The following is a 12,952-nucleotide window of genomic DNA, read 5'->3' as shown; positions in this document are numbered from 1 at the left end:
CTGCCAGGGCACTGCCAGGGCACTGCCAGGGCACTGCCACGCGTGCGCCGTGCCCTATTATGCAAAGGATGATGCGACGCGAGATGACAAGCACTCACTCACACACACTCACACTCCACGCGCACGGCCCCGGGGGAAAGTGGCTGCACGAAGACACCCCGCCCGCCTCGCATATGCAAAGTGCAGTGCGCGCCGCGGGGAGGCCGAGGACGCGCAGGGCCTCATCCGACTGGAGCGGGCGGCCCGGCCTAACCGAGTTGCATCTCAAGAGGGGCGAGTGCCTCGTAACGCTGCAGGCAGGCCCAGTCAGTGACGCCCCATTGTTGCCGGCATCCTTGGCATCCCTCGCCTGCCTCGCCTACCTCGCCTCCAGCAATCGGAATCACAGCGTTCCGTGTGGAAGTCCCGCGGCCACGCCGGCCACGCCGGCCACGCCCAGCCCGTGTGCAGTGCTGCGCCCCGTGTCCCGCGCGTCCCGGTGCGTGGCGTGGCGTGGCGCTCCACCGCCAACATGCAGTACGTGAACGTGGCCGGAGAAAAGCGGCGCGGGGACGCGGCGAAAGTATGAATGGCAATGACACGGCTGCTGCAATCATTACGCGCACACACACACCGGCAGGCAGACGCACACCGACGTGGCGGTGGTAATGGTGGTGGTGAGGTCCCGAAAGGGCGACCTTGGCCCGGCACGGCCCGGCAGCGCGCCAACGCGTCATTAGCAAAAACTATGACTTGATAATCGGCAAACACAATGCGGGAACACGCCGCAACGCCCCACGCCCCGCCACGCCCCACTGGAAGTGAGTCAATTGATGCGATATGTGGGTCAGGCCAGAGGGCCGCCCCGCCCCGCCCCGCCCGGAGGAATTCCGTCGCCCCATTGATTCGTATTGTGGGGCAAAATTGCACGTCGAGGGAGACGACGACGAGGAGGACGAGGAGGGCGGTGTTGGATCGAACCGGTTGCGTATCCACGACGCCGGGGACGATTAGCGGCAGCGAGGCGGCGCGAGGTTCGGCAGCTTTCCAGCACATTTGCTTTGCAGGCCGGGGCAGTGGCCGCCGCGCCACGCCGCGCCACGCCGCGGCCAGACAAGACCGCCGCGAGTGTGTCCGGCGTGGCCGCCGTGGCCGCCCCGGCGCATCGCCATCGCCGGCCTCCGCCCTGGCCGGGACTCCGGGACTCCAGGACGCCGTCACGCGCCAGCGACCGCTAATGTGCGGCCACACACTTCGAGAAGCAGGGCGTCGCCCACTTTTTTTCATTTTGCTGTTGTTGCTGTTGTTGTTGTTTGGGTTCTCGGAGCAGACACATGTGCCCCGGTGCTATCAGCGGCTTGGCGACGGGCGGTCCAGCGCGGGGCCTGCCCGGCTGCGGGGCGGCGCGGGGCGTCGAGTTTGCAGAGCAGCTGGTCAACGTCGGGGCGTCGCGTCGGGGCGTCGCGTCGGGGCGTCGCGTCGCGTCGCGGGGCGTCGCGTCGGGGTCGCGTCGGGGCGTCCGTCGGGGCGTCGCGTCGGGGCGTCGCTCGGGGCGTCGCGTCGGGCGTCGCGTCGGGCGTCGCGTCGGGGCGTCGCGTCGGGGCGTCGCGTCGGGCGTCGCGTCGGGGCGTCGCGTCGGGGCGTCGCGTCGGGGCGTCGCGTCGGGCGTCGCGTCGGGGCGTCGCGTCGGGGCGTCGCGTCGGGCGTCGCGTCGGGGCGTCGCGTCGGGCGTCGCCGTCGGGCGTCGCGTCGGGGCGGTCGCGTCGGGCGTCGCGTGGGGCGTCCGTCGGGGGGGTCGGGGCGTCGAGTGGGCGCGCCGGGTCGCGTCGGGGCGTCGCGTCGGGCGTCGCGTCGGGGCGTCGCGTCGGGGCGTCGCGTCGGGGCGTCGCGTCGGGGCGTCGCGTCGGGGCGTCGCGTCGGGGCGTCGCGTCGGGGTCGCGTCGGCGTCGCGTCGGGCGTCGCGTCGGGGCGTCGCGTCGGGGCGTCGCGTCGGGGCGTCGCGTCGGCTCGGCGCTCGCGTCGGGCGTCGCGTCGGGGCGTCGCGTCGGGGCGTCGCGTCGGGGCGTCGCGTCGGGGCGTCGCGTCGGGGCGTCGCGTCGGGGCGTCGCGTCGGGGCGTCGGCACGCCAAATGTTGGCGATCCGCGTCCACGGCGCTCGTCCCCGTCGCTCCCCGCGGAGACCGCGCAGGCCGTGTTGTAGGTAGGAGCGTGCCTGCAGCCTGCGGTCGCGGACAGACGGTCAAGCCCCGTGGACGGCCACCAGGGCGGCACTGGCGCTACAAGTGTGGGGGCCTCCGATTGCGCGCGCGTGGTCGTCGTGACGGCGCACAAAATAGTTTCAAAACCAAGAAAACCTCGTCCTGGAATCGCTTCATCGCAACCAACGCAACCGCAAAGTCCTGGCAATCCTGCATCTTCGGCGGTCTTCGGAGTCGCTGAATGTCCTGCGGTGCCCGCCGCGGCGGTGCGGCTTGGCGCATGCGCGCTGCCAGCAGCCAGCCTGCCTGTCGCAACCAAGTGTGCGCAGTGACACGATTGCAGGCCCCGCAGCCTCGCAGCCGTGCAGGGACAGGCTGCGCTCGACCACTGTATTCCAATCATCCAGCATCCAGCCTCGACCCGGCGTCCCGGCGCCACCGTCCCGTCGCCGCCGATGCAGGCCGTGCAGGCCGTGCAGGACAGCAAACCCGCAGGCCGCAACACTGCTCGCAGTGTGCGTGCACGGGGACACTGTGGGGACTCTGCACGGCATTCCTCGGGCGTGGCATGCCGCCCGCCATGTGAATGATTCGCTGTCCGCTCTGCTTCTCTCGCACCCGTGGGGCGTCTCGTATGGGTGCGAGAGCGAGAGAGAGAGAAAGAGAGAGAGAGAGAGAGAGAGAGAGAGAGAGAGAGAGAGAGAGAGAGAGAGAGAGAGAGAGAGAGAGAGAGAGAGAGAGAGAGGCGAATCCTGCTGCGAACACAGTCCGCTGGAAAAACAGGCGCGCTAGACCTGGAGCCTGGAGTGGGCCTCGGCGAGGCATCGGCCGGCCCCCTGTTTGTAGTTGATGAGGACGATTCCATTACCGCGGGCTATTATCGAATAACAGGTTCGGGAAGCTAAGCGAAGCTGGGTGGAGCTGGGCGAAGGCACGCCCCCGACACGGCCCTACGCGCGGCCCTACGCGCGGCCCTACGCGCGGCCCTACGCGCGGCCCCACGCGCGGTCCACGGGGCTTCCCTTCCCGTATGGGGTGCGAGAGGGAAAGCGAAGGGAGATGACTCTGTGGAGTCCATGCGTGCCCGTGTGTGTGTGGCCACCTCACGCTAGAGGCGCATTAGTCCTTGAAGCACAGTGATGAAGCCCTCGGTGGGCGAGGCGCGGTGCGCGGTGCGCGGCCCGCGAGTGCCGACGACGCACCGCCGTAGTCCGAGCCTCCAGCCGAGAAAACCATTTTTGGGCACAACAGAAACAGAAACCCAAAGCAGGACTTTCTCCACGCGTGTCATTCGCTGGGCCGGTCTGGTCCAATTCGGCAGGACAATTTGGCGGCAGGCGTGGTGGCGGGGCGGGGCGGGGCGGCGGCTCACTTCCTGTCCGAGAAAAGGGATTTACAGGCGGCCGCTAGTTTTCACTGCACGGTGTCTTGGCGGGGCCCGGCCCGGCGGTGGGGCGTGGCGGGGCGTGGCGGGGCGTGGCGGGGCCCAAGGGTCACTCCACTCCGCACGCGTCTGCACACGTCACACGCGTAAGGCCCCAGCGGGCCAGACGGGCTAGACGGGCTCGGCGGGTGGGGCATTCGAAAGTCAAGATTGGACAATTTTATGCTCCTGCTAGCTGCACCTCCTCCAGGTAGGCCCAGCTACGGCCACGCTCGGCAGTGTTCCCTGCCAGATGACGTCACTGCACCCCGCCGTCTCAACGCAAATCACTGTAGGTCTATATCGATAGAAATAGTACACACGTCTGTACTGTGGTACCTACACTACGCTAACGACGAAGAATTTATTTGAGGCCGTTTTGGTAGCGTAAGATGCAGTGAGCCATCTTAGCTCCCACACACACACACGCGCACGCACACACACGCTCGGCCCTCGGCTAAGCCTTTGTTTCCCCCGGCCGCTCGGGCTGCCGCCGTTGCCGTGGTTACCGCCGCGTGAACCGGTTCGTGGTGCAGCATCCACGCCGCGCCGCGCCGCACTGCACCGCGCCGCACCGCGCCGTGGCCGTGAAGGTCAGTGTCATCTCATCCCCGGCCGGACGGCGGGCCCGCCGGACTTAGGCCCCGCCTGCGCCTCTCCGCTACTTTCGATTCATTGAATATTTAACGGGGCGACTTGCACCGCCGCCCGCCCCGCCGCGAGGCTACACTGGGCCCCAGGACGTCTCCGCGGGGCGGCGGACGGATTCCGAGTGTCGCTTTCGTCGCCCTGTCTCTCTCGCACTCATGGGGCGTGTCGTATAGGTGCGAGAGAGACAGAGCGGCGAAAACGACTGTCTGGCGGGGCACGATGACGACCAAGAGGATCAAGACGTCCGCCACCAGGACGGGGCGGTCTGGCCAACAATGACGGCGCGCCCCGCAGTGTAGTGGCGCCGAGCGGAGAGGAGCTTCCTGCCGAAAGCGTTTCACTCATTATGCGCGTCGTACGTCATCCACGCATGGCGGCCAGTCGAGTGCACCCCGTCGGAGAGTACACCGGCGAGTACACCGTCGGCAACCACACCACTCGAACCGAGCGTGTGACCCCACCAATGGATTCCTCGTTCGGAGAGCAATCCATTGGTGGGGTCACACGCTCGGTTCGAGTCCCATTCAGCGACTCTGGAGCTCAAAACGCGTCTCGAATTTTTGGCTGCCACCACCGGTGTGCAGCAGCAGGCGCTACGGCCTTCCACGGGTCATTTATTTTTCCCGACAGTGTAGACGCGCCGCGGGCAAGTCCTGGGCTAGCCCTGGGCTAGCCATGGGCTAGGCGGGCCTCGTCGATATATCACAGTGGAGCCTCCCTGTCCACTTTCTACTCATCCCGGTGGCGTCCCGGCTAACCGGCGAGTCCACGCGCCACGCCACGCAGCGACGCAGTGCAACCGGGGGGTGCCGGAGGGAAGCCCCTGCAGCCAGCTTTCGCTGTCTCTCTCGCACCCATACGGGCCGACGGGACGCCCCATGAGAGCGAGAGAGAGAGAGAGAGAGGACCTCCCTGCTGCAGCGCTGCAGCCTTGCACTTGACTGCCGCGCGGATTAGCCCTTTTCCAAGAGCGCGGTTCGCACTTGGCTCTGGCGCTTCGGGGAAGGCTGGCGCATTCTCGTGCAGCCGTTTGGTTCGGCCCTTCGGCCGTTCTGGCGGCCGTTAGACGCCAAGCCAAATGCATTTTACTGGCCGTGCCGGGCCGTGCCGAGCCGCGCCGCGTCGTCCGCCACATGGCAACGGGACAAAAAGCGCAACGCCGCGCCGCCGCGAGTACGTTTCATAACTCGGAGTATTTGCCAGGCGATTTTCCGCGCGCCGATATACGACGTCGATCTGACACGGTCGGGCGTGGCTAGGCGTGGCTAGGCGTTGGGCCGCTGGAGCCGCTGGAATGCGTCCACCACCCGCTCGGCTCCAGCACTCCAGCCACTCCGGCGGGGCAGCGCCGCAAAGCGCGAGGCGCGACGACGGTCGGGGTGTCAATAGGAAAGCGCGGGAAAAGAAAAGGGCTGCGATCCCAATCCCGCCGCGCTGTCTCTCTCGCACTCGTGGGCGTGCCGTGGGGGTGCGAGAGAGACAGCGGCACCTCGCCGCGATAATTAAACAATTGCCAGCGCCCCTTTGCGCAAGGCGGGGCTGGCGGGGCTGGCGAGCCGAAAGAACAATGCCTACGATTAGCAGCAAGGCCCCGAAGAATTAAGTCTTTCCTAACGCGGCAACGCGGCCCACTGCTCGAGAAGACATCGGCGAGATATCGAAGCGAATCGAAGGGAGCAGATTATTGGCCCTACCAACATTAACCCGACCAAAACTAGACCCACGTGAGCCGGGATTGCTTGTCAGCTGTGTTAGCCGACTGGGCAGGTTCCAGACCCTCAAGTCCGAGGTTCAACTCCCAACATTTAATTACGTTAAATTTTTACTGCCTCCCCAGAAACGGTTTTGTCGCGGTGTGCCGTGGTGGTCCACGTTGTGAACGGGTCGGATTCCCGATGACAGGGTCGGCGGATCGAATCCCATCATGTCTTAGAGTACAATTAATTTTAGATCAAATTTTTATGAGGTATGTCAAAAAGAGGTCGGTTTGAAATGCGTGTTGATGCAAGGAGATTGGCAGGGGTGCATGAAACGCCTGGAACGCGGCCAGGCTACGCCAGGCTGGGTCAAGGCGAGCGACTGCGGGCTGCAGTGCTGCAGTTGCAGTACACACTCCCCGGAGCCAAGCCTGCCCTGCTACACTGCATAGGGCGGCAGGGCGGAGTGACATCAGATCGGGCCACCGCGACGACACGGCGTGGCTGTACCAGTACGCTTAGAGCCGAAGGGCCCGAAGGGTTGCGGCGACAGTCTCACACACTCCTTCTCCCGCGCGCACACTCTCGCAGCGACGCGCAGCGAGCACTCTCTCGCGAACACGTCCACGACGCATCAATCATACGGCTATCGTCGTCCCGCCGTGAGACGCGCACTCTTACGGCCGGCTGCCATAAGAGCGCCGCGAGCGGCCGCGAGGCTCCCTGCAAGGGGCGGGGCGGGGCGGGGGGGGCGGGGCGGGGCGAGGGACGCGGCCGGCGACGTGTCTCAGCCGTCAGAGCCACTTCGGCCCGCGTGGGAAAGGTGGGAAAGCATAGAGCAGCATGGAGACAGGCGGCGCTTCCAGTGTGCTTCCAGCGGCCTGAAGCGCAAACACTGGAGAACGGCCACCCTCTTGACCGAGCCACTGCTTGGCCATGACGGCGAGCAGCGGGCCGCGGCCCGGGCCGGCATGGGCCGGGGTCACGCTACGGACAACATTCTTGGATTCACTACCGCTTTGCCGCGCCGTGCCGCGCCGCGCCTCCGGTGATTGGAATGCCGCGTGGCGCTGCCGGGGCCCCGGCCTCCAGTCCGGGCCTCCGGTCCGGGGCTCCGGGCGCACCCAGCCCACGGCCCACGGCCCACGGCGGCGACGCGGCGACCCCGGCCGGAGTGAGTCCCGGAGGAACGCTGGGCCGCGGGTTGTCGCGCGGGCAGCAGTACTCAGCGCATTCTCATACTGCCCCGTCACGTTCAACCCCAGGCTCAAACCAAAACAGAAAAAAATAAAAAGTCAAGTATGAACTCCGGTCGGACTATCAGCCTGTGTGGGTCACTGCGCAGAGGAGGATCCGCCCTCTCCTTGACCTGCGTTGGCCTAATGCCGTTGGCACGGCAACTGCTGCAACTGCACGAGGCATAAGGGCCACCAGGCCCACACGCTGCATTGTCTCCTGGAAGCCACGCAATTCCCCGACCGCCTAGCCTCACCGCCTGCCTGACTCGTCCGACCAGACCAGCCGCACCGCCACCGCCCACCTGCCTCCGCAACACCGCGTCCCCCTACCTACGTACCTACACGCATGCACGCGTGCAACTTCATTTTCCCCGTGGACAGAGAAACAGAGTACCTCGCGTTTCGATCGCGGCTTTTTGCGAGAAAATCCCGTTGCCGTTATCAAGATTAATAATACGCTTCGTTTTGCGGAGGGGCGGAAACGGCGCGACGCTCGCTGCGGTCTGTCTCTCTCGCACCCACACGGGACGCGCCGCGAGTGCGAGAGAGACAGACGGTACACTCGGAATCGCAGCCGGCCGGCATGATGAGTCTCAGCTCATCGCTCTACTCGCATTTCGGGAGGAGGGGAAGGAAGGGGGACGGAATTCTCACGCACCCGCAGGAGAAGCCGGCCGAAGCGGCCGAAGCCGGGACGGCCCAGGTCACGTGGGAAGCAGCAACCACACTCACGCACACACACGCACGCACACAGCCGCGCAGCAGCAGGCTCGCAGCACGCAGCGGCACGCACGTCCAGCCGGCGAGGGGCTCCGCGGCTCCGCGCGGCCGTGCCGGACACCAAAACACACCGCTGGACACGCCGGACACCAGCAGTGAGTCAGCGACCCCGCGGCTTGGGAACATCCACCGCGAGGACGCCGTCGTGGCGGTGCTGGCGGTACGAGCGGCCGCCCTGGAACGCGGGGGCCTCGATGGCGGCGGGGAGCGCGGACCGCGCGGCGCGCGCCCAACCGGCCAGGCTGCCGCAAGGGCTGCCGCGTGGCCAATCGGAGGAAGCGATAAACGGCCTCGGGTGACATTGACGGCGTCCTGGCGGTGCTGGCGGTCCGGGCCCCGCCGGTGTGGCACCGGTGTGGCACCAACCGCGCCGCGCCGCACCGCGCCGCGCCAGCTTTCACTTGCGACTGCGACTCGCGGCTCATCGCATTGAGGGGCTCCTTTCCCTTCGTCTAATACTCGAGGTGCGGTCGGCCTGCAGGCCTGACGTTCTGTGTTCTGTCCCGGATGGCAGATCGTCACCGCCGCGTGCGGCGCGCCGCATCCGCAGCTGTCACCCGCACCGAGGGTCACGGGTTCGAATCCCCACAGGTCAGCGGTGTTTAATTTTGGTGACTGTCACCCTGAGGACCCGGGTTCCAGTGGTCAGTTCTCACTGCGAGGCAGGCGTGTGGGTTCAACTCTCGGCCGGTCTATTTATGTTCCTCCTTTTTTTCGGCGTAGCAAATAGCTTCTTTCCCACAGGCTGACGTGAGCGCGGCCGGCGCGGCGCCATGCCAGCGCTACTGCCCATCCTCGGCGCACGGCTTGTCGGCGAACCGAACGGTCGGCGACGCGTAGCGACGCGCTGCGATGATCCTTTCTTGATACCTAAAGCCGCCCCGCCTTGCAGTGCCTTGGCTGCCTTGCAGTGCCTTGGCTGCCTTGCCGTGCCTTGCCACACGGCTGCCGTGCTGCCGTGTCCACTGCTTGCTTAGGATTCGTCTAGCGTCTAGCGTCGTCCGGCGTCGTCGTCCTGTTCCGGCGTCGTCCTGGCGTCCGTCCGTCAGGATGCATCGAGATTCCGAGCCGCCACCAGTGCACCGCCACGAGCGGGATGACACGAAACGGCTGGCCCGCGGCCTGGAGTCCTGGGCCTGGGCCCTGGAGGAGACCGGGCCGCCTGGAACCGCCAGCCAACGACAGCCAACGACAGGTGCCGCCCGAATTCTCCAGCTTCTCCAGTCCACCGGGCTACATCGGGCTCGGCGGCCGGCCCGGTCTATTGACCTTGGGAGGCGGTTTTATCACGCAGCCTGGGCCTAGCAGTGCCTAGCAGGAGGGGGGGGGCACACCTTGCACACAAAGCCTGCCTCACCACAATGTCTCACACCGGCAGCAATGCCGACCCAGCTGTCATGTCAAGGCTCTGTCTCTCTCGCACCTGGACGGCACGCCTCATAAGTGCGAGAGAGACAGCGGCTGGCGGAATCAGCCGGCAGTCCAGACTATGGAGGGACAGTCACTCTCGACACCGTCAATGACACCTGCCACCTTCGGCTAATAAGGGGATCTTCCTGGAAGACAATGTAGTGCAACCTGAGTGGAGCCGGGAGCCTGCCTGGCTGTTTGGGCTTGGGTCTGCCGCCGGGCCGCGCGGGGTCGGCTCTTCTTCTCGTCCTCGTCCCCTAGCGGCCCGTGGGCTTGGGAGGCTTGGGCTTACGCTACGGTCTACCTACAGCATTCATCTCGGCTCACCTTGATGGAAACACTGCAAACAAGCCTACTAAAAATCCAGCGGCAGTTCGATGGTGCGTTAAGCACACCGTGCAGGAATCCCAGCTGCACTGTTGAAACACACTTCAGGCACACGTCCTAAACTCCAGTAATCCTGTTTGGAGTTGAGGTAAAGCACTTTTTAAAAACAGTTTTTGATTCAGGCTCCGTCCACGAATGAATTGTGAGAATTCGCCGGCATCAATCACTTGTTTCTTTCGCTTAAGAACTGTTCACGTCACTGGGCTCCCGCCCATCTCTTGGGGGTCCCAACCGACGCTTTTGGGACGCGAAACCCTGCCCAAACCGCCCAAAATGGTGCAAATGTCAGGCAACAGGTGCGGACGCGACGCGCGGCGACGGGGTGTTCTTCGGGAAGGCTGTCGCACACTGACTCTACTCGAGCTCCGAAGAAAACTCCAAGTCGGAGCCGAACCGAGCCGGACGGAGCCGAGCGAGGCCGAGGAGCGGAGCCGAGACGAGCCGAACGGAGCCGAGCCAGTCGGAGCGGCAGAGTCGACGACTTTCAAGTCGGGCGGGCAAACAACCGGTCCGCGCCGAGCAGAGCCAACCCGAACCACGGCAGCACAGAGACGACGAGAGGGGGTTTGTGCCCACCTGGATCGGCTCCGGCTCTCTGAACGACGTATGGACCACCGATCCTCCGAAACTCCGAACGGCGCAGGGCTTGACAACGCATGCCACGCCCAGCCCAACGTGTGGAGATGTATCCCGATGTATCAGTCTGCTTGGAGTATAGAGTTTTCTCCGGCCGGCCCATTGATAGCATTCGTGCCATAGACTGCCCTCCCCTCCCCGTCTGTGAGCATGGGGGAACCGAATCTGTTTCTGTTGCTGTCTATTTGTCTCTTTGTGCATGAAACCACATACAGAAGGAAAGCGCTAATGATACTTCAATAAATCAATCTATAGTACAACCAAACAATTTTTTTTCACAGCTGCATGCTTTATTTAAAAAATGAAACAGTATTTTGACATGATACTTAATTGTTTTAAATAGCTGGAGACTCGCATATTTAAAAACTGTAAATGAAATAATACTGAAGAAGTACAAGAAAATGTTCTTAAAAATAGAAATTAACAACCTAGTTTTTTTCATTTTTTACTAGGGCTCTTGCGAGGGCTCTTGTTTGGTGAACGAGTGTAAGGGCAGAGCTGAGCATTTAGGCATGAGTCACAATGCGGACCCACAGGACGACAAATTTGCTGTCCAAATCCAACTAACAAATGATTGACTTCACTCCATAAGTCAGATGGCAGCCAATCCTCCAAAGCCTTACGTGTTTCTTCGGGATTCTTTGTTTGACGAGGAACCCAACCAATTCGATTTGAAATTCGATGGACATGGGTGTCTACACCTGTAGAGCAACAGAAATTCAAATTAGACAATGCTACCTCAAATTTAAAATAAATTATGAAACAGTGGGCGGTATGAGATCGTATAGTTCACATACCAATTCCTGTGACAACTCCCCAGGCACAATTCATGCACAAATGAGCCATTTTGGGTCCCACACCGGGCAATTCACACAGTTTTTCCACCGTATCTGGAATATCACCCATGTACTTATCGCGCAAAATGACTGAAGTCCTCTTGATGTATTGCACTTTGGTCTGCTCAAAGAAAGACTTGAATGAAATGAAATAAATCGGATTAAACAGACAGAGAGAAAAATAGAAATCATACCTTTTTAAATCCCACTGGGTGAATTAAGTCTTCGAGCACCTTGTCCTCTGTCTTCAATATGTTCTCAATTGTGCAACCATGATCCCGAAGGCGCTTCATAGCAGCATGAGTCACTGCATCTTTAGTTTGACTGGATAGCATGAGAGAGAGCAATGTTTGGTAACGCAGAACCTGAAGGGAGGAAATTACAACAAAATCAGGGTTGAATTAAAATGGAATAAGATAAAACAAATGTCGATTAAGCCAAAATGTTTTCACCTCTGGTTTAGCTTCTTCGTCCATGCACTTATCACATCCCATAGTGTCCACAGGAGCATCTGCACTCTTCCGCATTTCCCTGATATTTTTTAATACCTGCATCCAGTTGTCTGGTTCCCACTTATCTTTCTTGGCATTGGTTTCATATTCAATGGTGACCGCTCTCTTCTTGGGGGACTTTTTAATATTTTGTTTCGACTTCTCGTCATGAGCTCCAGGCCCTTCTCCTGCATCACCAGCATAAGTATCCGTTCCATGGATAATTTTCTTCTTTTCCATTTTTCTAAAACGAGCGGAGAGACCAATGTTAGGTGGATCTTCTCCAACAGAGGTCTCCTCGTCAACAGGCAAATTTGAAACTTCATTTGACATGTCAGCCTTGTTGGCATTTCTTCGTGTCTTTCTGGTGGGCGGACAGGCTTGTTCATTTTCACCGGTCTTTGGATCACCTGGCATCGAGGCTGCTGAGGCTGCTGAGCCCTCCTCCTGAGACTTGTCGTTTCGGACTGCCCTTCTTCCCCTCATGGCCGCGGCTTCGATGATAGACTTTAAGTCTCGGTTTCGCAAAGCAAGCGCCCAAAAGGAAATCTGACGCATTCAGCGAGAGCCTCCGAGGTCTTGCCGGCGTTTCCGACTCCGCGCAATCGCAGACAACTGCTGTCTCACCTGTCCTCAACGATTTTGTGGGTTAAGCAGGCGATCTAGCGAGCTGTTGTTCTGTTTTTGTTTGCTTTGGGGGCTCGGTGGTCTGGAGTCTGGCTTGGTCCGGGAAATAAGTTTTTCATATCGGAGTGATTATAGACACGCCGCGTTTCTATAAGAAAAAAGACAGTTATATGCACACCGGAAAACCGCTGGTGTGTATATAATAATAAATGGCGTTATTTTCACGCGGCGTGTCTGCAATGTCTAGTTTTCTTATTAGCACGCCGGAAAAGCTTTTCCGGCGTATCAATAATAATTTGTAGCTTTATGTTGACGCGGCGTGTCCCTAATGGTGTATTTTCTTATTGACACGCTTCAAACTCGTTTGGGCGTGCCTTTAATATTTTTCCAAGTTAGGTGCACGCGGCGTATCTCCAACGCTGTGTTTGCTTATTTAAACACCGAATGGAAAAATGTGTTTCTAGCGAGGAACCCGTCCCGCCAGGCTGGCATGGTGGGTGTGTGGTACCGCACCCGCCTGCTAAGTTTTTGTCCCCGGTTCGAATCCCGTCAAATGCGGCGTGCAAATAATATTTTCCCCCTTTGTTTGCACGCCGTGT

At 61.4% G+C, this 12,952-nt stretch overlaps 2 protein-coding genes across 3 annotated transcripts in view; both read right to left on the bottom strand.

Moving 5' to 3' along the window:
- LOC117649579 (unconventional myosin-XV) overlaps positions 1–10,100 on the bottom strand; it is a 103,522-nt gene extending 93,422 nt beyond the window's left edge. Inside the window, 1 exon segment of the mRNA XM_034392466.1 lies at positions 9,704–10,100. The gene's annotated coding sequence lies outside the window, so the exon portion shown is untranslated.
- Positions 10,101–10,673: 573 nt separating this feature from the next.
- Positions 10,674–12,470, bottom strand: LOC117649720 (endonuclease III-like protein 1). 2 transcript variants are annotated; one of them, XM_034392700.1, is made up of 5 exons: positions 12,071–12,469; positions 11,688–11,989; positions 11,430–11,600; positions 11,197–11,356; positions 10,838–11,100 (listed from the first exon to the last, which is right to left on the bottom strand). In XM_034392700.1, exons 1-5 carry the CDS (start codon positions 12,282–12,284, stop codon positions 10,838–10,840), a joined length of 1,110 nt encoding a protein of 369 aa, XP_034248591.1. In that variant the 5' UTR covers positions 12,285–12,469. The 2 variants fall into 2 exon arrangements, with proteins under 2 accessions (XP_034248590.1, XP_034248591.1); XM_034392699.1 differs by having other exon boundaries at positions 10,674–11,100; positions 11,688–12,470.
- Between the last annotated feature and the right edge of the window lie 482 nt (positions 12,471–12,952).

Source organism: Thrips palmi, unplaced genomic scaffold, assembly GCF_012932325.1.
Source record: "Thrips palmi isolate BJ-2018 unplaced genomic scaffold, TpBJ-2018v1 HiC_scaffold_4, whole genome shotgun sequence".
NCBI classification, from domain to species: domain Eukaryota; kingdom Metazoa; phylum Arthropoda; class Insecta; order Thysanoptera; family Thripidae; genus Thrips; species Thrips palmi.
This window is presented reverse-complemented; position numbering and strand designations above follow the sequence as displayed.

Coding starts and splice junctions, on each gene's coding strand:
- LOC117649720 (XM_034392699.1), bottom strand. CDS start 12,284: ATGCGTCAGATTTCCTTTTGGGCGCTTGCTTTGCGAAACCGAGACTTA. Junction 11,601..11,687: donor ACGAAGAAGCTAAACCAGAG/GTGAAAACATTT, acceptor TCCTCCCTTCAG/GTTCTGCGTTACCAAACATT. Junction 11,101..11,196: donor GGGAGTTGTCACAGGAATTG/GTATGTGAACTA, acceptor GTTGCTCTACAG/GTGTAGACACCCATGTCCAT.